Source organism: Meleagris gallopavo, chromosome 1 (genome assembly GCF_905368555.1).
Source record: "Meleagris gallopavo chromosome 1, MGAL_WU_HG_1.1, whole genome shotgun sequence".
Classification (NCBI taxonomy): domain Eukaryota; kingdom Metazoa; phylum Chordata; class Aves; order Galliformes; family Phasianidae; genus Meleagris; species Meleagris gallopavo.
Genome location: NC_139404.1, coordinates 153,811,391 through 153,838,014, shown reverse-complemented (window position 1 = coordinate 153,838,014; position 26,624 = coordinate 153,811,391). Strand labels below are relative to the sequence as shown.

Sequence of the window (26,624 nt, the reverse complement as noted above, 5' to 3'; positions counted from 1 at the left end):
CCTACTTCTCCAGTTACTTGGTGTGAATTCAATTTATGGGAAATTTTTTGTTGCTCAGAAACAAGCCAATCAAATGTTTAGTACCAAGGATCAAAAAGAGAATACCGACAATAAGATCTTTTGAGTACTCATATATGAACTGGTGTCTTATAGCTTGTCTCAGGTATGGACAGTGTATATGTGGTCTATTACATGACTGAATTTAATTTAGACCAATCTAAGCTCCTGTTAATCCTTCTGTGACTTCAAGAAGAAGAATAAACATCAAAGACTTCGTTCATAGAATCATAGAATCTTTTGAGTTGGAATGGACTTCTAAATTAAAGGTCATCTAGTTCAACTCCACTGTAATGAACAGGGACATCTACAGCTAGATCAGGTACCTCATAGTGTGGTCTAACCTGACCTTGAACATCTCCAGGGATGCAGCTTCTACCACCTCTCTGGGCATCCTGTTCCAGTGCTTCACCACCCTTACTGTGTTTTAAAAAAAAAAAAAAAAAATCTTCCTTATATCCAATCTGAATATCCCCTCTTTTAGTTTGAAACTATTTCCCCTTGTCACAATTGACTGTGCTAAAGAGCATGTCGTCTTCCTTCTTATAAATACCCTTTAGGTGTTGAAGGGGGAAGACTTCATTGCAATTTTTCAACTACTGAAATAGGGCTTATAAAGAGAGAATTTTTGCAATGGCCTGTAGTGACAGGACAAAGGTTAATGGTTTCAAATTAAAAGAGGATAGATGTAGGTTAATTATTAGGAAGAAATTCTTTACTCAGAGGGTAGTGAGACACACGTTATCCAGAGAAGTTGTGGATGCCCCATCCCTGTAAGTGTTTGTCAGGTTGAATGGGATTTGGGGTGATACAGTCTACTGGAAGATCGAACCATAGAATCGCCGAGGTTGGGAAAGACCTCCAAAATCATCCAGTCCAACCATTCACCTATCACCAATATTTTCCCAGTAAACGATGTCCCTTAGTAATCATCTAAACATTTCTTGAACAGCTCCAGGGACAGTGATTCAACCACCTCCCCGGGTAGCCCATTCCAGTGCCTGATGACTTTCAGAGAAGAAATTCTTCCTAATATCCAACCTGAATCTACTAGGTGCAACTAGAGGCCAGTCCCTCCAGTCTTGTCCCTGCTTATGCAGGAGCAGAGGCCAACCCCTGCCTCATCACAACCTTCAGGGATTTGGAGAGTTCAGTAAGGTCTCTCTTCAGTTGCTTCTTCTCCAGACTAAACAATCCTACTTCCCTCAGCTGCTCCTCAGCGCCTGTTCTCCAGACCCATCACCAGCTTTGATGCTGTGAAGATATCCCTGCTCATGACTCAGAGGAATTGGACTCAATCTTTGATCCCTTCCAGCCCAAATCATTCTGCGATTCCCTGATTTTTGTGAACTGTAAGATTCACAGAATCACAGCATTGTAGAGGTTGGAAGGGACCTCTAGAGATCATCGAGACCAACCCCCCTGCCAAAGCAGGTTCCCTACACCAGGTTGCACAGGTAGGCGTCCAGGTGAGACTTGAATATCTCCAGAGAAGGAGACAACCTCCCTGGGCAGCCTGTTCCAGTGTTCCGTCACCCTCACCGTGAAGAAGTTCTTACGCACATTCGTGCAAAACTTCCTATGCTGCAGCTTATGTCCGTTTCCCCTCGTCCTGTCTCCACGTACCACTGAAAAGAGACTGGCCTCACCACTATGGCCGCCACACCTCAGATATTTATAAACCTGGATCAGGTCCCCTCTCAGTCTTCTTTTCTCAAGGCTAAATAGACCCAGTTCACTTAGCCTTTCTTCACAGGGGAGATGCTCCAGGCCCTTCACCATCTTTGTGGCCCTCTGCTGACTCTTTCCAAGAGATCCCTGTCTTTTTTGTACTGGGGAGCCCAGAACTGGACACAGTACTCCAGATGAGGCCTTACCAGGGCAGAGTAGAGGGGGAGGATCACCTCCCTCGACCTGCTGGACACGCTCTTCTTAATGCACCCCAGAATGCCATTGGCCTTTTTGGCCACGAGGGCACACTGCTGGCTCATGGCCAACCTGTCGTCCACCAGGACGCCCAGGTCCCTCTCCGCAGAGCTCCTCTCCAGCAGCTCATCCCCCAGCCTGTATTGGTGCATGCAATTATTCCTCCCTAGGTGTAAGACCCTACACTTGCTTTTGTTGAACCTCATCCGGTTTCTTACTGCCCAGCTCTCCAGCCTGTCCAGGTCTCGCTGAATGGCAGCACAGCCTTCAGGCGTGTCAGCCAATCCTCCCAACTTCGGATCATCAGCAAACTTGCTGAGGGTGGCCACTATCCCCTCATCAAGGTCATTGATGAAGATGTTGAACAAGACCGGACCCAGCGCAGACCTCTGGGGGACACCACTGGTTACAGGTCTCCAGCCAGACTCTGCACCACCAACGACGACCCTCTGCGCTCTGCCAGTCAGCCACTTCTCAACCCACCTCACTGTCCACTCATCTATCCCACACTTCCTCAGCTTTGTTATAAGGATGTCATGGGAGACAGTATCAAATGCCTTTCTAAAATCAAGGTAGATTACATCTACCGCTCTTCCCCCATCCACCCAGCATGTGACAGCATCATAGAAGGCCACCAGGTTGGTCGAGCACAACTTCCCCTTGGTGAACCCATGCTGACTACTCCTGATAACCTCCTTTTCTCCCAGTTGTCTGGAGATGGTATCCAGCACAAGCTGTTCCATCACCTTTCCAGGGACAGAGGTGAGGCTGACAGGCCTATAAATAATCCCACCTCAATTAAGTCTTACTGAAGTTTGGCTTGTAAGTAATTTTTTTTTCTTAGATATAAAAAAAACACTTCACAACTGTACACTCACTGATATCATAAATATCTCAAAGTAGTACCACCCCATTCTGGTATCCGCAGGACTCAAACATCATAGTACATCTAAGTACCAATACTGCTACGTACTATTTGCTAAAAATTCTGCCAACGTGTCACAAGGATCCCACAGACCAAGTTATTGCTTAGCAAGAAATTAAACTGGTTAACTATGCATTAAACATTAATTGCATATTCATTTTAGTTGCTTCACAGAATATTCTTATGGTTACTCAGATAGTCACATAAGTAGACACTACTGTGCCACTAGCTCATTTAGCTAGAAAAACAGAAAGTATTTAAACAGCTTTCCACAGTTTAAGCTAGAGGACGCAGACATCTAAATATCCAGTATGCAATGCAATATTTCAGTGCTAATGGTATATAGTTTCAAAAAAAATTTGCTGGTCCCTGAATGTAAACAACTCTGAACCAACCCTGACCAAAGCAAATAATAGCTAGAAATAAGATCAAGGAAGTCAGTTCTTCAGCCCTGATTTTCCTATTCTCCTACTGGTCAACAGACAGATCAATCTCACAGAGAGAGTAAACATCACATAGGATGACAAAGACTCTCATGATGGTTTCATCAGTTGTAAATACCATTTATAAATACCATACTGTCCCTTTCATTTGGTAAGTCTTCAACATAATTATCATCAGTTGGAGGTATCCCAGTACTGGATGGACTACTGTCAAAGGCAAACAGCTCCTGGCAGCTCATGGCTTGAAAACACCTTGGCTCAACGATGTGTACTGTTTTGGTAGCATTCATGAACACAGCATGATGGTTCCTCATTTACAGAATACTCATCAAACAGACTAGCTATCTTCCACTATATAACAATGTGCTAGTATTTTTCATATTGTTGAGAGTTACTTGCATCAAACAGGTATCACTACCAACAAGTGAGGAGTGGGCTAAGAGTAGCAGAGTTAGCTTCCCATTTATACGTCTTTCTCAACAGTTTGAATTTGACTCTGTGGATGACAAGCTCTGCCCAAAGTTGAGATAAACGTTAGTCTCTATGTCTAACATTCTGGGGAGTTTCCATAATTTTACTATGAGGTCCACAAGATGATGAGGCTTTAACTCCCTTCTCAGACCACCATACAAACACCTAGTTAGACAAACTGTTCTTCACCAGTTATCCAGTTAAGAGGAAGGTGATCAGATTCCGAAGTAATTTACCCACTGGATACTAAAACCTTTATTGTTATTGAGATACTAAGACTGAAGAAGTTTATATCAGTACAGTCTGGTTCACCCTCAACTTTAATTAGGGTTCTGTCAAAATGTTTTGAATGTTTCATGGAAGATAGCTTCCTGAAAATACACACAGAGGAAAAACACTTACAGAACGATTTTAGTTCCTAACTTAGATTTCAATGCCCTTTGTGTTTTACAGCTACCAGACCTGGCCTTATCTGTACTACTTGTATTATACATAACATGCCATGCAGCAACAGAATTTTGAAAGATGAAATGGCAATCTAAACGTGATGACTACAGTAACAGATTGTACAGTCAGAATGCTATAGTTTTAATAATGTTGAAACTTAATGCTAAGATAAATAAATAAATAAACAGTAGTAGGTAGTTCACCTAAGACAATGATGAAAAGAAGCTGAATAAGCTGGATCATACAACAGAATTGTCATATAACGAGCTAAATTACTAGAAAACTGTAGTAGTTAAGTGAGTGCCTGGAAATTGTGGTGATTGAGACAGCTGATTTTATGGTACATATGTGAATATGTACTTATTCAAGGTTTTTAAAGGGATACAAAGCACATACAATAAATAGTAAGAAAATTCCCAGTATTTTACAGCTTCTGTTCTGTTTTACAACGAGTAGCTGTGGTATATCTGAAAATAGGCGTATGGAGTCTGGTAATTCTGTCCTCAACTATGGACAAAAATGTGTATTTTGATCAAGAAAAATACCTGCGTACATTGTATTTCTCCTTCTCCTACTAGTATTTAACTATTTCTAACACAAGGTTAGAAGGGTTCCCCTTGGTGAACCCATGCTGACTACTCCTGATAACCTCCTTTTCTCCCAGTTGTCTGGAGATGGTATCCAGCACAAGCTATTCCATCACCTTTCCAGGGACAGAGGTGAAGCTGACAGGACTATAATTACCCAGGTCTTCCTTCTTGCCCTTTTTGAAGACCGGAGTGACACTGGCTATCCTCCAGTCTTCAGGGACCTCCCCTGTTATCCAAGACCTCTCAAAAATGATGGAGAGCGGTTCAGCAGTGACCTCCGCCAGCTCCCTCAGCACACGTGGATGCACCCCATCAGGTCCCATGGACTTGTGGACCTTAGTACTGCCTAGGCGCTCACGCACGTCCGCTTTCCTGACTAAAGGGAAGTCTCCCATTCCCCAGACCTTCTCACGAACCTCCAGGGTGTGGGAAACCTGAGGGAGAGCCTTTTCACTGAAGACGGAAGTAAAGAAGGCATTCAGTATCTCTGCCTTCTCAGCATCCCCCCCCCCCCCCCTTAGTAAGGGGCGCACATTCTCTCTGGTCTTCCTTTTGCTGTTAACATACTTGAAGAAACCTTTTTTATTATCCTTTATCACTTTAGCCAGATTCAATTCCAGGCGGGCTTTAGCCTTCCTCGTTGCATCCCTGCAGGCCCTGACTACATTCCTATATTCTTCCCAAGTGGTCAGACCCTTTTTCCACATTTCATGGACCTTCTTCTTGCCTTTGAGCTTGCGCATGAGCTCCTTGCTCATCCACACAGGTCTCCTGCCACCTTTTCCCGACTTCTTGCTCACAGGGACGCACCGATCCTGAGCTTGGAAGAAGAGCTGTTTAAATGCTGACCAGCTCTCAGAGGCCCCCTTACCTTCTAACAACCGAGCCCACGGGATAGCTCCAATTAGGTCCCGGAAGAGATCGAAGTTGGCTCTCCTAAAGTCCAGGGTAGCAATCCTACTTATTGCTTTGCTTCTTCCACTCAGGATCTTGAACTCCACCATTTCATGATCACTACAACCCAAACTGCCCCCAGCCTTTAGTTCCTTAACAAGTCCATCCTTGTTGGTGAGAATAAGGTCCAGTAACACACCTCCCCACGTCGGTTCCTCCACCACCTGCATCAGAAAGTTGTCTTCAACGCACTGCAAGAACCGTCTGGACCGTGCGTGCCTGGCCATGTTGGTCGCCCAGCAAATATCTGGATAATTGAAGTCCCCCATAAGCACCAGTGCCTGGGAACGTGACGCTACATCCAGTTGCTTATGGAAGGCCTCATCAACCACCTCATCCTGATCAGGGGGCCTGTAGTACACACCCACAACAGTGTCACCCTTACCAGCCTGCCCCTTGATTCTCACCCATAAGCTCTCCACTGCTACATCACTCTCCCCCAAGTGAAGTTCAATACATTCTTGCTGCTCTCTCACATAAAGAGCAACTCCACCACCCCACCTAGCCAGCCGATCTTTCCTAAAAAGCACATGCCTTCCATGACAACATTCCAGTTATGCGAGCTGTCCCACTGCGTCTCCATGATCGCAATGAGATCATGACCTCGCGACCACACGCAGCACTCCAGCTCTTCCTGTTTATTTCCCATGCTACGCGCATTAGTATACAGGCACTTAAGAGAAGCAGCATTCCCCCACTCCTCTTCAAGCCTTTGAACTCCACTGTCTCCACCCATCAAGTTCTGTTTGAAGCCTCGAACTGCATCTATTCCACACAGGCACCTGGGGAGCCGAGCATGGTTGGGGGGGGGAACGCCCACAACGCCGAGTCGGTATCTGTTTCCACCCGTTCTCTCTCAAACAGCTTTGCTCTGCTCGGCAACAACAGGGCAGAGGCTCCGCCACTGAGCAGTGGATATCACCTTGCCCTTTTGGGAGAGTTACAGTGGTTTTGACCCAGTCCCACACCCCCTAGTTCTTCATAAGTATTGTGAGGGGAAGGAGCAGACTGAGGGCTCACTGTATCAGGAGCACAGTCTGTCTGCCGATTCCTCTCTGTCATCTGTTTACAAGGCGACTAGGGGCCACATGCTCCATAGGGAGCCTCAGGTGCATGCCGGGACCTCGAGGCCAATAGGGCCTGGCACCACCACTCAATTTCCTTTTCACAGTCCTTGATGGTCCTCAGCCTCTCCACCTCTTCCCTCAGGCAGGCCACCAGACTGAGAAGGTCATTTACCTGGTCGCACCTTACACAGGCGCTGCCTCCATCGCCTGGCACTTCAAGGGCCAGACTCTGGCACTCGTTGCAGCCAGCAACCTGAACGCTAGCGTGCTGTTTTGGGACCTCAGTCTGGGTCTCCACACTCTTCTTGGCTACAGCCTTCCTCTTACGTGTGCAGGGGACCTCTGTCTGGGTCTCCACATGTTTCCTGGCAGTAGCCTTCCACTGAGACGCAGCCATGGCAATCCAGCAGACCCACTAGTACTAGCACAATTAGAGTAGCCTTACCAAGTGTGACTAAACAGCTCCGCCCCATTACTGATAGTGCTGGATCTGCCCTCGCTCTTTTACCAGGTCGTTGAAGGGTGCAATCGCACTTACCACCCTCTTCACAGTGACAAAAACTCCTTCTCCTCGCCTGTGTGGCACGCCACTTCCTTCTTCAATGCTCTTATTAGAGGGAGGGAGGGAGGCGGGGACAGAAAGCCGCTACCCTGGCAACGCCCCCGCCACGTGAGCTGCTCTTGCGAGAGGTGCCGGGCTGCTCCGATGCCTCGGGAATCTCTGGATGAGGGAAAACCGAGCGAATCCCCTATGCACCCCACGATCAGCCGCCTCAGCTCTGCCTGGGGCAGCTCTGAAGCAGCAAACCTCGGCGATCAAAAGATTGATAGAGGAATGGAAGGAAGACCAACAGTTGGAGAATAGGACTAAGATAGGAATGATAACTGAATAGGCTGGAACAAACATGAAGAGAAAAAACATACCTCAAGCAGAAAGAATGAAAACAGAATTGGAAAGCACTAGAAATCTGAGTTGGAGCTGCGGCAGAGTGGGAAAAGGACAGGGACATTAGAGTACGTTTTGGGACTGGAAGGAGTAGGAGTGCAATAGGATAGGTTAGGGAGAAAATGTCTGTAGCATTTAGGTTTCTTTGCCAAAGTACATACACTTGTTTTTTTTGTGTTTTTTTTTTTTTTTTTTTTTTTAAAGGAGAGTATATTGTAATTACTCTAAAGATCTTAGACCTGGAACTGACCCTTCTGTGGAGTCAGGAGCATTTCGCAACTTACAAGTCACTGATTTTTTTTTCTTCATTTTTTTAAACTTGAAAATAACATCTCAACTATATCCTAAAGAACCTTAGGTTTCTATAATCATGTTCACAAAGTTAGAAAGGGTTGGTACTAATCTTCGTAAAATCCTAGTGGGACTTCCTTTGGAAGATCTATTATTTTATAGAATTTACTTGCTTGTTGTTCCTTTTTATAATCTTCTTACTCCTAGAATTTACTACTTGAATGCTTAATTTTACAGATCTCATTGTCTTCCTATGTACTTCATTATTCAATTATACCTACTTTTGAAGAGTACTGATGTACATTCAGATTTTGTCTATGGAATAGACAGTGGTATAAGTTAACAGTCTATTTCTGTCAGGTATAAACAGTGTTATCTCAGTACATACACAGTGCTTGTAAGAAGTTTTTAAAGTTACATGCACATATGGTAAAAGGTTTTGAATATGACTATTAGATTGGGCTGTGTTGGATATGTCTTGTAGTTTACCCCAATGAAAAAACAGTTTGTAATCTTGGCTTTCAGTTGGCTTTCTTTAGATGCACACTATTTGGAGAAGTGTACTTTTTCTCACTGCTTACACTGAAGTCGATTTTGTGAAGATACAACATTAAAATCTTTGCTTAGAAACTATTGTTTAAGTCCCTAACTGAATATTCTTTCTACTTTACTCTAAAATTAATAACTTTTGTGTCACTCCACTTTAGCGAACTTCCAGCATTATTGGCTGGTCATCCTGATGGCACAGAAACATAATGAAGTTGAGACTTAATTTCAGATGATTCTTGCGTGTTTGTTTGTTCTTTTCATTAACTCACTCTGTAATCAGTCTTTAATTCTCAACCCTTATTCTTTTGTGAAACAAAAACTATACCGTATCAGTTTTATTAATTTTTTTTTTATGGGGAGAAAATCCTGTACACCCACAATAATAGTGGTATTCAAGCATAGCGTGGATCTGTTTTCTGTTGTTTTTCCTGGAGACCATCTAGGTGGATTAAGGAATGTGTTCTGACATTGTTTCATGACTGTATGTGTACGTGTGCTCCTAGACTTCTGCTGATATAGTAGCCAAGAAGTCAGATGTGCTATTTAGCCAAATAAAAACTCACATGCCAAAGAAACTCTGAAAGCTTTGCTGCAGTGGAGAACTCACTGGTGAGCTCAAAAGTGTAATAAGAAAATCTTATTTGAGGCATAATAGAAAATATTCTTGGTTGGACAACAGTTTCTCCTTTACCAGCTCTGAAAAAAGAGCAAATTTTTTTCTGTCATTAATGGAAGTGTTATTTTCCATACTACACATGAAAACAGATGTTATTATTTGTTGACAAAAGAGCATACAAAGTTGTTACATATCACTACTCATAAGCTGTACTCTCTGTTTCTCAAAAATCATTGCCAATGGAAAGCACATGATGTTCTTCACACCCTTACCAGTACAAACCATACTATGCCAATGTAAACTACTTAGAATTTCTAAAGAAAATCTTCTTTTTCCTAAAGTCACTGTTTGTGATTTTGCTGATAAGCATGGTCTGCAAGCACCTAGTTGATTGAGTGGACTTCGAAAATTGTCAGATTTAGTACAGTTTTCTGGAAAGTATGGTAAGATATAGGGAAGTATATATACCTTCTGTTTATGCATGTTTCCACTGTGTATGCTCTCTACAGATCATTAAACCTCAGACTATTCTAAGATCTGAAGCAGTCTTCTGGAAAGGATAGCCACTCATTTTCTGTGAAGGCATAACATACATATTTCTTGTTTAAAGTCAATAAATGTGACTTGTAGATAAATTTCATTTGTGTATTGCATTGCACATCAGATGGATGGATGACATGTATCTTTGTGAAGACATGCTCATTTTGGAATGAAATATTCTCCCCAGGGTTGTAAAAAACGTGCTTAGCAGAAAAGATTGTCTCTCCTGTCTGCAGCCAATCACATACAAAATATACAGAATGTAAGCATGCTGAAACTATTTTTGTGTGGTGAAATGAAAATGGGAACATACAGTCACAGCAATGATGAAAGGCTAAAAGTATCAGCCTTAAGCAAAATTGACAGCGGTTGATATCAGATAGATAATGGGTATCTAGCAGTTTTGCACGAGAGGAAATGTCATGCTGCTATTGAACAAGAAAGTTGTTTTAGAAAGAGTGATGATGTCTTTGTGAGTTTGTGGGCAAAACTTCCACTCTCTGCTCACGCAGACTGTGGGGGAACAATCTCATTCATGCTGTTGGACTGTTTATACATACACAAATGTTTACAGAGGACATCATAGTGACACCTGTTTATTTCAGTGAAAACTGCTTCCTTTTTGTATCTTAGAAACATTCCTACATCTGAAATCCTCAGGGAAAATATCTGACTAATCCCTTTATTTTTGTTAAATGCTCTCAATCCTACCTAAAGATTAGATACTAAATAAGGTAGAAGTGTGTTGCAACTGCTATTTGACAAATGGCAGTTAAGAGCAGTAATGGGTTAGAGTGAAAGTTTATCTGGCATTCTAACAATTTCAGTGATTTGTGTGAGAAGTACCATCTTACATTTAATAGTTGTCAAAGGATTTATCTTCTGAGAGTTTGTTCAATCTCTTCTTGAGTAAGTGTTAACTTTGTGTATTCAGAACATCTTATATAAGGAATTTCACATATTTCATGATAGTCTGTGAAGAATGATACTTGCTTTTTGTTCCACATCTGCTAGCTTTATTACACACCTCCTCATTCATCTATTGGAAAATATGGTAAATAATTGATTCTCAATTTCATTCTCCACGCCACTTAGGCTGTTACAGGCCTCTCGTAACTCCCATTTTCTTATACCATCTTTTTTCTCCAGCATTCTGGTTTGCTTAATTAACCTATTTCTCATGCTGTCACTATATTATAGCGCAATGTTGTAAATTGTCAAATGTCTTTAATATGCTTCTCTAACTGTTTACTTGTTGTACTTGTTCTTTGTGAGGTGAGTTGCTAGAAATGTGTTCACCATTCATTCTGCAGGTAGCAGTGTGGAATTGTAAAGTGACATGATGATTTCTGTATGTTCTTCATTCCTTTCACAGCCATTCCCCAAATGTTATTTTTTACCACTGTTTAAAACTGAATTAAAAATGTAATGGATTTGTCTAGTATAATCCCAAGATCTCATTTCCAAATTAAAAGTTAAGTAGGAGTTGATCATTTTATGTATATGGTTAAGAAAATTTTTGATTTGTTACTTTCTACATATCTCCTTTAAATTTCTTAAGATTTCCTACTCTTATTCACATCAGCTTCATTTTTACAGTCCAGTAATTTAGTATTCTATTAAAAACCTTTTTGAGATTGCCTATTAAGCATAAGGAGTGGAACAACAGATAACTGCTTCTAAGTGAAATATTATTTGTCTGATAGCTTCATTCCTGTTAGAGAGTCTTCATACCTGAGGTTGATTGTGGAAATAATAAACTGTCATGGTCTGGTGTTTCTTTATGTCTTTGGTTATGGGAAGAATTAGTGTAGCACATATCCATGATATACCTAAGGGAGTGCAGCCTGGATACCATTGGTGTCTAACACTACTTCTCCTGATCGTGTATTACAGTTGGTGGAAAAGCTAAGAGGCAACAGCCTCCTTGGTATCTCTCCCGTGTCCTTTAAAGATTTCATTGTTAGAGGTATGAATGTATACACATCTATACTGAGAAGAAAGTTCATGTTGATGTAGTATTTTTAAAAACTAAGGTATACTGTTAAGGTCATTGTCATTTGATTTTTGCATTACCAATCCACAAATTTAGCAAAGCTGTGGACTGAGTTTTCCACCTGCTGTGTTTTGTAGTCATCTATGTAACAGTATTTAGATAGGCAACTGTAAATAGATAACTAACTTGTATTTACCAAACTCTTAAAAATACTCTCAATTTCATTTCAGGTATAAATTTCAAAGCAGAACAAGCAGGTATGTTGTATTTTTGAATCTCCAAAACTTTTTTTGTTTGTTTGTTTGTTTGTTTGTTTTTAGGTATAGACAAATGCAGCTTGGCACAGAAAGCAAAGTAGCAGAACTTCTTCACCAAAGTAAGTTAAAGTCCTTTGAAAGTGAACATATTCAACTCATGCAACAAGAAACAGCTAAGAATCTTTCACAGTGCCAAATAGAATGTGAGAAATATCAGAGAAAGCTGGAGGTATGTTATTAATACTTAATGGGGCATTATAAAGTTGTTTTCAATTATAATTTGAAATGAAGAAACTTGGGGGGAAAAAAGCACCAAAGAATGTACATGGATGAGTTAGTATTTCCACCAAATAGTGCCGAAGCAGAACATTATGAAAAAGCTTACCAAGCTATACTGTTTCAGGGAAAACTAAGGAAAGAAGAAAGCAAAACATTTTCTCATGGTGAGATGTTGAAGACGTGCGTGTTAGGTTAACAGTATCCAACATAGAAATTTTCTCTGCATGTCATATGTTAGCATCTAGATACTTTACTTGGAAAGGATAGGTCCTTATTACGCATCCTTACTGATAAATCCTTTCTGTTTTATAATCTAGCTCGTGTAAAACTGCTTATTAATTCCATTTCAGGAAACTAAACAGATAATGTATAGGAAAATGTTTTTTTATTTTATTCGTTCAAGTATGTATTAGAACTTCAATACCAGTAATAAGCAGAACAATTTTAGAGCAAAAATATGACAATATGTTGAAATTCTCTTGAAAGTATATAGACTTCTTGAAAGTATAGACTTTTCTTGGAAGCATATAGACTTTTTAAAGTTCTCTTACATTACTTAATAACACTAGAATAAACCAAACTGATTTAGTAGAACTTCTATTACTATACTTTTATTATAGACATACTACTAGGAGAAGTAAGTTCAGACTCTCTTATAGGAAACATATCCAGAAGAATCCAGTTTGTCCTAATTAGATGTTGATATTTGATCTCTGGCAGATCCTTCAGAATCTATTTGTGCAAGATGTAGAATAAGTTGTTTTTAGTTCCCTTACACACAAGGGTAATAGCTTGCCAGCTCTCTTCAACAGCTCTGCATTCATTAACAGGTGGCAATTAAAACTTTTTGTCAATCTTTCTAAAATTAAGTAGAAAAAATGTTCTTTTTTTTTTTTTTTCTGTAGAAGAGCTGTTTCTTTTACTTCATTCAGGACAGCCTGTAAGTGTAATTATACACTTACTCAGTACTGTTACATGACTAAAAATTTTGTCTTCACAAAGGACCACTGAAAAACAGTTGGAAGCCCTAAGCACTATCCTAAGCACTATCCTGCCATGGCTACTCTCAGCTCACGACAAGAGCCATCATCTTATTAGAGGATATCCATACACAGAGAGGAAGTGGAGCAGATTCTGCCCCACTATAACAGTGGAACAAGATTGAGACCTTGTCATGAAACTGAATGTATGTAAGTCCATGGGCCAGGTAATATCCATCTCAGGGTTCTGAGAGAGATGGCTGATGTGATTGCTGAGCCACTCTCCATATTTGAAAAATCATGGCTGGCTGGTGAAGTCCCAGGTGACTGGAAAAAGGGAAACGTTACTTCCATTTTTAAAAAAGGGAGAAAGGAAGACCTGGGGAACTACAGGCCGATGAGCCTCACCTCTGTGCCTGGGAAGATCATGAAGCAGATCCTCCTGGTTACTGTGTTAAGGCACATACGAGATGAAAAGGTGATTTGAGACAGATAGCATGGCTTCACCAAGGGCAGATCTTGCCTGACCAATCTGATGGCCTTCTATGATGGAGTGACAGCAGTATGGATGGGGGAAGGGCAATGGATGTCATCTACCTGGACTTCTGCAAAGCCTTCCACATGGTCCCTCGCCACATCCTTCGCTCTAAATTGGAGAGGTGTGGATTTGAAGAATGGAATGTTCAATGGATGAGGATTTGGGCACAGCCAAAGGGATGTGATTAATAGTTCTGTGTCAGGGTGGAGGCCGGTCACAAACGGTGTCCCTCACGGGTAGGTCTTGGGACCGGTGCTCTTCAACATCTTCATCAATGATATAGATGATGGCATCAAGTGCACCCTCAGCAAGTTTGTGGACGACACCAAGTTGAGTGGTGTGGTCAATACACTGGAAGGAAGGGAAGCCATCCAGAGGGACCTGGACAGGCTGAGAAGTGGGCGCATGAGAACCTAATGATGCTCAATAAGGCCAAGTGTAGGATGCTGCACTTGGGTCAGGGCATTCCCAGGTATTTATACAAATTGGGGGAAGATCTCCTGGAGAGCAGCCCCACAGAGAAGTACTTGGGGGTCCCGGTAGACGAGAAGCTGGACATGAGCCAGTAGTGTGTGCTTGCAGCCCAGAAGGCCAACTGTGTTCTGGGCTGCATTAAAAAAGGCGAGGCCAGTTGTTCTGTTGACAATGATAGTGACCACGGCGATGATGGCAACTTTTCACTGGTAGTACAAACTTATAAGTCTAAAGTGCTCGAGTCAGCTGTCTTTGGAGTGACAGTTCAAATCCAAAGTCAGCTCTACTTGGAGTGGCAGATTCTGGCTCTGGGATCTCAGCAGAAAACTCCTTTGTTCTCATCTTCCTGGTCTTGTCAGCAGATAAGAGGGAGCAGGGAGGTGCCAACTTGAATCTTGCCTTCACAGGATAGAATAGCATCATTCCGCAGTCTCCCATAGCAAGCTGGAGTTACTTGGTCACAGGCTAGATCTTTTGCTAGTAAACAGTCCTGAGCACTATTTTCCGAAGGCAGACAGCTCCAAAGAAATGCTTTCAAATGTAAAATTGTCCACACAGCGATGTTGATTGCCACACCCACACAGCAACACTCATCACTCATCTCCTAGACAAGTCAGTTTATCACAAGAAATACCTCAGGAAACAAGCTTTGAGCCAAAATACAAAGAAGGATTCTCATAATCCTGGGCTGCATTAAAAAAGGGTGGCCAGGAGGTGATTGTCCATGTCCCCCTCTTCCCTCCTACTCAGCTCTTATGAGGCCCCATCTGGAGTATGGGTCCAGGCCTGGGTTCCCCAGGGATCCCCAGTGCAGGAAGGATGTGGAGTTCTTGGAGCGGGTCCAGAGGAGGGCTGCTAAGATGATCAGAGGGCTGGAGCACCTCTCTTTGAAGAAAGATTGAGGGAACTGGGCTTGTTTAGCTTTGAGAGGAGAATGCTCTGGGGGGACCTCATTTGTGGCCTTCCAGTACTTGAAGGGAGTGTATAAACAGGAGAGGGAATGACTGTTTACATGGGTGGATAGTGACAGGACAAGGGGGAATGGTTTTAAACTGAGACTGGGGAGGTTTAGGTTAGATATTAGGAGGAAGTTTTTCACATAGAGGGTGACGCACTGGAACAGGTTGTCCAAGGAGGCTGTGGATGCCCTATCCCTGGAGGCATTGAATGCCAGGCTGGATGTGGCTCTGGGCAGCTTGGTCTAGTGGTTGCTGAGCCTGTCCATGGCATGAGGGTTGAAACCAGATGATCATTGTGGTCCTTTTTAACCCAGGCCATTCTATGATATGATTTTATGATATTAAGAAAAAGTTATTTCTTGAGAGACTAATGAAACACTTGAACAGGCTCCCCAGGGAAGCTTTCGAGGCCCCAAGCCTATCAGTGATCAAGAAGTGTTTGACAGTGCTCTTAGGTATAGATTTAGCTTTCCCCGTGCAGAAAGATGAACTCGATGGTCCTTGTGAGCTTCTTCCAACTTCTATGATTCTATTTAAGAAATTACTGTTTCTGTATTATCTCTTTCTTTTTTCTATCCACAACAGTTATGAGAACATTAATATGAAGCCTACAACCTTAACAATAGTAATGATAAAACTAAGTTTTGGAAAACAATTTGAAAAATAGTATGAGTGTAATTATAGGTTTGCACTGACAACCTTTTTAAAACAGTCTGTTTTAAAAAAAAAACTTCCCAAAATGATGTTCAGAGGGCTGAAGCACCTCTCCTATGAAAGAAGCTGAGAGACCTGAGGCTGTTCAGCCCGGAGAAGAGAAGGCTCGGTGGAGACGAGCGGCCCTCCAATACCTAAAAGAATAGAATGTATTCAGGTAATGATATTAAGGGGGTGAAAAAAAAAATGTACCTCAGAAACACCAATGTATTGTTTCAGTAGATGAAAATACATCACAAATTCTTATTCAGGAGCCTAACTTCAGTAACATAGTGTTGTGGCTTAACCTGGCAGGTGGCTAAGCACCACATAGTCCATTGCTTCATCCCCAGCCTTCCCAGTGGGATGGGGGAGAGAATCTGGAAATACAAGTGGAACTCAGGGGTTGAGATAAAACTATTTACTAAGATAGAGAAAAGGAGAAGGGCAATAGTTATGACCATATATATATATTTATATATAAATATATATGACAAGAGATGCACAAGCAATTGCTAACCACACCCCGATAAGTGCCCAGCTAGTCCCCTGAGCAGTGGAAGAGAGAGAGATTAACTCCCACCTCCTTCAGAACTCCTTCCACATGATGTCATATGGAATGGTATATCCCTTTGGCCATTTTGAGTCAGCTGTCCTAATTCTGTTCCCTCCCAGCTCCCTGAACCCTTTGCTAAAAATGATCTTGGCTCTGCACTATGCAACTTGAAGAGGGTACAAAGAAGTTGGTAGGATGTGCAGGGAGAAAATTAGAAAGGCAAAAGCCCAGCTTGAACTCAACTTGACTGTTGGGGTAAAAGGGAACAAGAAACTCTTTTACAAATGTATTAGTGGTAAGAGAAGGACCAAGGAGAATCTCTATTCTTTACTGGATGCATCCGGAAATGTGACCACTAAGGATAAGGAAAAGGCTGAGGTTCTCAGTGCCTTATTTACATCTGTCCTTAAAAGTTAAGCCAGTTATTATTAGGGTACTCTATACTCTGACCTGGAAGTCTCAGATAGAGAGAGGAATAAATCCCCCATGATTAAAGAGGAAACAGTCAGAGGCCTGCTATTCCATGTGGACTGCCACAAGTCCATGGGGCTGGATGAGATCCATCTGAAAGTGCTGAGAGAACTGGTGGAGATGATAGCCAAGCCACTTTCCATCATCTGTCAGCATTCCTGGTCAGCTCGGGAGGTCCCAGAAGACAGGAGACTTGTCAATGTGACTGTTCTACAAGAAGGATCGTAAGGAGGATCTAGGGTCCTACAACCTGTCAGCGTGACCAGGTGCCAGGAATGGTTATGGAGCAGATCATCTCGAGTGACATTACACAGTATGTGTGAGGCAACCAGGGGATCAAGCCCAGCCAGCATGGATTTATGAAGGGCAGGGCCTGCTTGACCAACCTGATCTCCTTCTATGATGGAATGACCTGCCTGGAGGGTGAGGGAAAGGCTGTTGATGTGATCTGCCTTAACTTTAGCAAAGCCTCCCACAATGTCTACCTCAGTATTCTCCTGGAGAAGCTGCAGCCTGTAGCTTGGACAGGTACGCTGTGTGCTGGGTGAGGAGTTGGCTGGAGGACCAGGCCCAGTGAGTGGTAGTGAATGGAGTTAAATCCAGCTGGTGACCAGTCACGAGTGGTGTTCCCCAGGGGTTGGTATAGGCCTGTCCTCTTCAATATCTTTATTGATGAACTGGGTGAGGACATTGAGTGCACTCTCAGTAAGTTTTCAGATGACACCAAGCTGGCAGGAATTGTCGATCTGCTTAGTGGCAGCAGGGTTCTACAGGGGAGTCTGGACAGGCTGGATAGTTGGGCTGAGGTGAATGGGGTGAGGTTCAACAATTCCAGGTGCCCGGGTCCTGCACTTTGGCCAGAACATCTCCAGGCAATGTTACAGGCTTGGGGCAGAGTGGCTGGATAATTGTGTAGAGGAAATGGACCTGAAGGATATTGATTGATGCTTGGCTGAACATGAGCCTGCAGTGTGGCCGAGGCCAATGGCATCAGAAATAGTGTTGCCAGCCAGAGCAGGGAATTGTCCCCCTGTACTAAGCAGTAGTGATGCCGCACCTCGAGTACTGTGTTCAGGTTTGGGCCCCTCCTTACAAGAAAGACTTTGAGGCCCTGGAACGTGTCCAGAGAAGGGTAACACAACTGGTGAGGAATCTGGAGCACCGGTCTTAAGATGGGCGGCTGAGGGAGCTGGGATTATTCAGTCTGGAGAAGAGGAGGCTCAGAGGAGATCTTATTGCTTTCTATAACTACTTGACAGGAGATTGTAGTGAGCTGGGGGTTGATCTCTTCTCTTGTGTAACTAGTAATAGGACTGGAGGGAATGGCCGCAAGCTGTACCAGGGGAGATTCAGGCTGCACATTAGGAAATGCTGCTTTTCTGAAAGAGTGGTTAGGCGCTGGAATAAGCTGCCCAGGGAGATGGTGGAGTCACTGACCCTGGAGGTGTTCAAGGAATATTGAGACGTGTTGAGGGACATGTTTTGGTGAGAACTATTGGTGATAGGTGGATGGTTGGACTAGATGATCTTGAAGGTCTTTTCCAACCTTGATGATTCTATGATTCTGTGATCAGTTTGTTATCAACATTGCTGTTCTCCTGGAACCAAAACATAGTGTTGTACCAGACACTCTGAAGAAAACAATTCTAGCCCACGTGAATCTAAGACACATAGTATATAAAATTTCACTGCTGTGTGAATACGCTATATGCACTGTAGATAAACTTTACACTATCAAGAAACTACAGCATTTTGATACTTATACTCACTACATCTGTTTACATGAAAGGTCAATGAGTTGGACCTTTTTATTTAAACAAGCTTAGAATTTATTCTCTTTCAAGTACGTATTTTCAAAAATGTAATATATCCTGTTTGACTAATTGTAGTATTGGAAAGATGTCCAGTCTGCGGCAAAGGAAACTTACATCAAAACAAAATTCCTTCATCTGTGCAAAGTTAGTCCTGAAAACATCACTGCATCCAATTTGTAAGATTTAAATGAAATTGACAGTGTGTGTAAAACAGACAGTAGGCTACACAAACTTAGTAGAACAGAATAAGAACTTTTTTTTTTTCCAGATTTCAGCTTTGGCAGTCTTTGTTTTGGGGGGGAAATATGCTGTTATTTGAGATTCTGCATTACTGGGATGTTTATGAAAAGGAGCTATACAGTGGAAAACAGTTACAGAGTGGAAACAAAGCTTTAGATGAAATGTAATTTCTTGTTGTTCTGTCTGTATTGGAACATTCAGATCCTGGCTGATGAGGTTAGTTGTGGTCATGAGCACTGGGAGTGCCAGCTGTGCTAGACTTTGAGGTTGCTAAATAAATTTTAATTGCACAGACATGTCTAAACTTTGTGTAAGGAAGTTGCATTGAGTTGCATTTCCATTTTCTTTGGCTGTTTGATTTGAATAAACTCTTGAATATGTGGCATTCAACTGTACTAGTTCTCCTGGCACTTCCTTTTCCTAATAAAGATATGCCTTGAAACCAATGCTTTTTCATTAGAAAATATTACTGCAGAATTTAAACACTTGAAATCCTTATTTTTTTGCATTTGTTCCTTTTGACTGATTTCTTAAATTTCTAAAATATATGATCAGTGTATTAATATTTTCTCATCTTTTTTTTTTTTCATACAGCATATTGATTTTAACTAATGTAGTCACTAGTAACTTGGGACTCAGCTGTAGAGCTGTAGCTGCTTCATGAAAAAATCTGTTTTTAATTGGATTTCAGCATAGTTTGTCTTAAACATGCTAAAACTATGAAACTGTTTTATATGTTGCCAAAATTTGACCTATAAATGTAGCCTTCTATGAGAATAGATTGATGTTTTCCATGTTTTTATATTTGTGTTGCTTATTTCCCTAAATACTGTGGATAGCTTAGTATTTCTGACTGCATACAGCATTACTGCTGTGTACAGTATCTAGTATTCCTGCATCTCAGGACCTATATTCAATCATAATCTTCTATGTGTGGGACTTACATTCATGAAGTTATTATTAGCTAATGTACTACTTGATTATTACTTTAACTTGTTTTTTTCTTTTTCTGCACAGAACATGGATTACTACTTTACTAACCAAAGATTTTCATTCCAGCTGGTTTTACACTATTTGTCAATGTTGCATTTTTCTATTTCAAGTACCATATCACTTAGTTTTCTTGTTAAGCTTCAGTTTGTATACAGAACTTTCTAAGTTTTAATTTTGAATATGTCCTTTTTTTGTTAAATGTTGGTAGATTAAGTATTTACGTTAGTTCCAAATGCTCATGGCATATTATTTTTCAATAATGAGTAAATAATAAGAATCTGATGTAACTTAAATAACAAATCTTGTTATTTGTGCATTTACTATTCCATAAAGGAACATTCTAGTAAATTGATGACTGGTATATGAATGTAATTGAATCAACAAAAAAGAATACAGTCATGCTTTTTTTTTTACTTCTTTATTAATTTCTGTAACTATTGCTTTGGTTGTTGTAACTGTCCTTTAAAATTATTGTCATTTTTCCCAGGTTGAGACAAAGGCCTTAGGAAATTCTGGGGAGACCTGATAGCAGCCTTTCGGTATCTACAGGGGGGCAATAAGAAGGAAGGGGACAGTCTCTTTAGCAGGGTCAGTTGTGATGGGACAAGAGGGAATGGTTTCAAAATACAACGGAGGAGATTTAGATTGGAAACAAGGAAGAAGTTTTTTACAGTAAGACTGATGAAGCACTGGAACACTTTGTCCAGAGAGGTGGTAGAAGGCTCATTCTTGGAGACACTCAAAGTTAGGCTGGATCAAGCACTGAGCAAACTGATGGTGCTGTAGGTGTCCCTGTTCATTTCAGGGGAATTGGACCTAATGACCTTTAAGAGTCCCTTCCAGATCAAATAATCATATGATTCTATAAAATGTTATAAGATACGAGAGTGTAGTCTGTGCAAGATAACATAGCTGAAAAGAATTAATTTTTTTCAAGTATTTTAATTTAGGTGTGCAAAAGTTGCATCAAATGTGATACATAATTGTTGTTTGGTATTGTTGCTGATTATTTTACATGTGGGTTTTCACCTTTTTCATAAACAGCCATCATGCTAATTCAGTGATATTTTCATTATTCATTCTCACAGGTGCTCACCAAGGAATTTTACAGTCTTCAGTCTTCTAGTGAAACACGCATTATTGAACTTCAAACACAGAATTCCGAGTTTCAGGCAAGACTAGATACTTATGAAAAACTTGAAAAAGACCTTGATGAGATAATAATGCAGACAGCAGAAAGTAAGTTCTGATACAAATTACATCTGTAGATGTTTCCAGAATTCTGGCAATATCTTGTATCTTACAGCACTATGAAATTATTAGTGTCTGCCATTCTCCTTCCTCATGCCTAACAATTAAGAAGCAATAGTTATTTTGATAGAAAATACTAATGACAAGTTTCTATATGTATTTTTAAATATCTATCAAATAAACATGAAGTTAGATGTACGGATGTTAAAAATCATCTCATTTCTCTTTTGCCTGTTCTAATTATTCATTAAGATTATATGAGTTTGTTGGGTTTCTGTTTCGTTTTATTTTTAGAATTCTTCTATCAAATATTTTGAATACCAGAAAGCTTTGTTGACAAACAACTATACGTTTAATAATACAGCAGATGATAAATGTGATTATTTCTTTAAATGAGTTATGGAAAAAAAGAAAGTTGTTTCCTGTGTTGAATTAATATTAATTTTACTCTGCTTCTTGTGAGGCCACATCTGGAGTACCATGTCCAGTTCTTTCTCACCAGTTCAAGTAAGACAGAGAACTTCTATAGAGAGTCCAGCTGAAGACCACAAAGACCATGAGGGGCCTGAAGCATCTCCCTTGGGAGGAAGGGCTCGGAGACCTGGGACTGTTCAGCCTTAGAAGAGAGGACTGGGAGGGGATCTTATCAATGCTTATAAATACCTACAGGGCAGGTGTCAAGTGGATGAGGCCAACTTCTTTTCAGTGAGCTCAGTGACAGAACAAGGGGCAATAGGCATAAACTGGATCACAGGAAGTTCTATATGAACATGAGAAAGAACTTGTTTACTTTGAGGGTGACAAAGCATTGGAACAGACTGCCCAGGGAGGTTGTGGAGTCTCTTCCTCTGGAGATACTCAATTTCCTCCTGGACACTTTCTTGTGCAACGTACTCCAGGGAGCCTGCTTTAACAGGGGAACTGGATTAGATGATCTTCAGACATCCCTTTCAGTCCCGATGATTCTCTAATTTTATGTGTTTCTGTGAAGTCGTTGCTTGTGGCAAATCAATCTGTTCTAATTACTAATGGCAAATCATCCTGCTCTAAGTACTAAACCAGTGATTTGCTTCTGATCTGATTACTTTGGAAAACTTTCCTCTCTGGTTGGCCAAAATAACAATATGTGTTCTCAAAGAGCAGAAATTTTGTGAAATCTGTTGGGGTCTCTGTTTGTCCCTTGCCTTAGGTGAATCAACAAAGCAACTGCTTTCTAATTCAAAGTTAGGACTTTATTCTTGAAGTCTTCTAGCCAGTGTATGAAAATAATAGGCCATTTTAATTTCTCAAACTAATTTGTGGATCTTCTTGTCCTTCTGTCTTCAATTTCTCTTCTAAAAAAATAATTATAAATTATGTTTTACAGGTAGAAGATAGTTACATAAGCTTTAAATGGAAACATTAGTCTATAGCTAAGTACGCATTACTGGGATTTAGTGGCATCTAGCAGCCTTCAGTAGCTAGGGTGTGCAGAAAATGAAGTTAAGAATACTGTTTTCTGCTTACAGTGATTCACATTTTCTTATTCATCTTATAGTAAAGTTTTTACAAAACTGAATAATTCTTAATTTCTCCCTAACTAATATGTTTTAATTATATTTGTAAGCTACAGAATATTAGTACTTTGAGTGCGTATAAAAAAAACATGGAGAGTGACACTTTTCATGGTCTGACAGTGATAGGACAAGGTGGAACTGTTTTAAACGAAAAGAGGGTAATTTGGATTAGATATTAGGAGGAGACTTTTCACTCTGAGAGCGGTGAGGCACTGGAGCAGAGACGGTGTTGATGCCCTGTCCCTGGAGGTGTCCAAGGGTGGCCTGATCTAGCGGATGTCAACTCTGTCCATGGTTGCAGGAGTTGGAAGGGACTGTAAAAATCATCTAGTTCCAACACAAGTCATTGTATGATCACCTAAAGAAGTCAAAGTTTACAAATACATTTGTTTATTGATATTTAACAACTGTTTGTATTCTGGTTCAGTTTGAAGAGGGAAAAAGGGAGATACACTACAATAATATTGCTTGATCGCCAAAGTTCGCTGCTTCGAAGCTGTCCCAGCCAGAACCGCGGTGACTGACCGTGAGGTACAGGAGGGTTTCACTTGATTCCTTGATCAGGGAACCCCGAGATAACAGAGCAGCCCGGCAGCTCTCCCGAGAGCGGCTGTCATGAAGTGCGCGTTGCCAGGGCAACGGCTCTGCATCCACGCCCCCTGCCTAGAAAAAGCCTCAGGGACAGAGAGGAGTTGGGTGCGTGAATCACGTGGGCTGTTCAGACAAGGAGAAACCATAAGTCACCCATTAACGAGACTACACAGGGAGGAGAGTTGTTATCACTGCAAAGAAAGTGGTAAGTGCAGGGGCACCTGTTAATGGGCTGATAATGGGGCAAGGGTGGTGCCAGCACTACCGACAGCAGGACAGGGCTGATCAGTCAGACCCCATTAAGGCTACCCGAATAGTGCTGGTTTGCCATGGCTGCATCCCTGCAGAAGGCTACTGCCAGGAAAAAAGTGGAGACCCAGACAGAGGTCCTCTGCACACATGAAAGGAAGGCTGCCGATAAGAAAAACGTGGAGACCCAGACTGAGGTCCCGAAACAAGATGCCAGCGCGCAGCTCTCTGGCTGTAGTGAATGCCAGAGCCTGGCCTTTGCACCGCTAGGTGAGGGAGACAGCACTTGTGTTAGATGCGACTAGCTAAATGACTTACTTAGCCTTGTGGTTGTCCTGAAGGAGGAGGTGGAGAGGCTGAGGAGCATAAAGGAATGTGAGAGGGAGATTGATTGGTGGAGCCAAACCCTGTCGGCCCTGACATCTTGGCAGCCAGCTTAGGCTCCACATGGAGCACGTCACCCCCTGCTGCCTTGCAAATAGGTGACAGAGGGGAAATAGCAGGCAGTCTTCCTGCTGCGGTGAGCCCCGTGTCCTCTCCTCCCCATATTAACAACGGAGAAGAATAGGGGATTTTGGGGCAGTGGCAAAAGGTCCCTGCGTGGTGATGCAGATGCAACAGCCCAGAGATTCCCCTCCCTCCCCAGCTGCCCCTGTGGAACAGGTACAGTGCTCTGCAGGGACAACTGGACAGTGGTGGTGATGATGGTTCTCCCCAGTTGGTGGAGTTACCAAAGTCTAACCAGACCTCACTTAGCATCAAAACCTCATCTGCAAAGGAAAAATGACAGGTCATTGTTATTGGTGACTCTCCTGAAGGGAGCAGAAGGACCAATATGTCCTTCTGTATAGGGAGGTCTGCTGCCTCCCAGGAGCCCAGATTAAAGACTTAAGGAAGAAACTTCCTTCCCTAGTTCGGCCCTCAGATTACTATCCCCTACTGTTGTTTCAGGGAGGCAGCAATGATATAGGAAGAACTTCACTGAAGACTGTGAAAAAAGATTTCAGAGCCTTGGGGTGACAGATCAAGGGTTTGGGAGCACAAGTTGTGTTCTCTATTCCTCCAGTTTTAGGGAATGATGAGGGTATAAGTATGATGGGCCAATGGATTAATACCTGGTTCTGAGACTGGCGTACCTGGCAGGGTTTGGGGTTTTTTGACTTCTGCTCGATTTACACAAGACCAGGCCTGCTGGCAACCAATATCCCACCGGTAGAAAGGAGTGTTACAATGGGAGTTGGGAAGGCTCATAGATAGAGCTTTAAGCTAGGTATGAAGGAGGATGGGGGTGTAACTGGGGTCACTGGAACGAAACCTGTATGTAACATGCCGGTCCTTGTGGGAGAGGGATGTGCTAGTAAGATCCCACAGTGTTCAAGAGGGTGGCTACTGCCACTCAAAAGGAGGCCCAGCTCAGGTGCTTTTATATTAATGCACTCAACGTGCGTAATAAACAGGAGGAGCTGGAGGCCACTGTGCAGTTGAAAAGGTATGATATAGTCGCCATCATGGAAGTGTGGTGGAATGACTTACACAGCTGGAGTGCTGTGATGGATGGCTACCGACTTGTCAAAAGAGATAGGCAAGTGTCAATGGTTTACGGGCTTGTTTGGCCCAATTCAGTGACAAGTGTGGTGGAGGGATTTGTGAATCCACCCCTCCAGAAAGGGGAAATGGTGCCCCAAAAATCATTAAAAACAGTGGCGATCTGAGAAGAAACAAACTAATTTACTAAATATGGTATTGGAATGCAAGATAACATACTATCATACAGTATCATCAGAATTGAAGCTAATAAATCAAATATTGTGAGAGAGAGTGTCTGAGAATCTGAAGGCCTCACCATACGCTGAGGTGAGATGCACAGTTGGACCAAGCAGCAGGGAGAAAAGCCAAAGGAAAAAGTGAACATCAGGTGACCTTGCCAGGGGTTATATCTTCTCTCTGAATGCAAAGTGTTCTGTGGTATGTAGTTCTTCTCCTCTGGGCAGGTGCCCAAAATTGGAGCTTTAATGCTCCCCATGCACTACATGATGTTATGATGTGGAATATGAATAATCAAAAATCATAAAACCATGACAGCAAGGCAGGAGCGGCAGTGGTGTAGCCCTCTATGTTAAGAAAGAATGTGAATGAATGGAAATTAACAGTGGTGATGGTAGGGTTGAGACTTTATGGGTCAGAATAAAAGCAAAGGCCAATAAGACTGACATTGTCGTTAGAGTCTGCTACAGGCCACCCATCAGGATGAAGAGGTAGACAAGACACTTTGTAGAACAGTTGAGTGAGGTCTTGAGATCTCTCCCCCTTGTTCTTGTGGCGGACTTCAACTTCCCAGACATCTGCTGGATTTATACTACAGCAGATTGGGAACAGTTACAGAGGTTCCTAGAGTGTGTGGGAGATAACTTCCTGCCGCAGCTGGTGAAGAAGCTGACAAGGGGAAGCGAGATCCTGGACTTGCTGTTCGTTAACAGAGGTCTTGTGGGAAATGTAAAGGTTGGAGGCCATCTGGGGCATAGTGATCATGAGATGCTAGATTTCTTGAGCCTCGTTGAACCAGAAAGGGGAGCCAGCAGAACTGCCACTTTGGACTTCAGGAGGGCAGACTTTAGCCTCTTTAGGACCATGGTTGAGAGGTTACTTGGGATGTAACTTTGGAGGGCGTGGGAGCCCTGGAAGGCTGGGAATATTTTAAGGAAGTAATTTTAAAGGTAGAGGAGCTGACCATCCCCAGGTCACAGAAGATGAGCCAACAGGCAAGGAGGTCAGGCTGGCTGAACAGAGACCTTAGGCTAGAACTCAAGAGCAAAAGGAAAGTTTATGGTCTCTGGAAGAGTGGGTAAGTACTTATGATGATTACAGGTACATAGTGAAGTTGTGCAGGGAGAAAAATTAGTAAAGC

General features: G+C 42.1%; 1 protein-coding gene across 1 annotated transcript in view; it reads left to right on the top strand.

The window, feature by feature from the left end:
- PIBF1 (progesterone immunomodulatory binding factor 1) overlaps window positions 1–26,624 on the top strand; it is a 215,130-nt gene that overhangs the window by 143,603 nt on the left and 44,903 nt on the right. Inside the window, exons 10-11 of the mRNA XM_085215745.1 lie at window positions 12,139–12,304; window positions 21,161–21,311. Coding sequence (XP_085071871.1) covers window positions 12,139–12,304; window positions 21,161–21,311 — 317 coding nt within the window. The remainder of the gene's footprint in view (window positions 1–12,138; window positions 12,305–21,160; window positions 21,312–26,624) is intronic.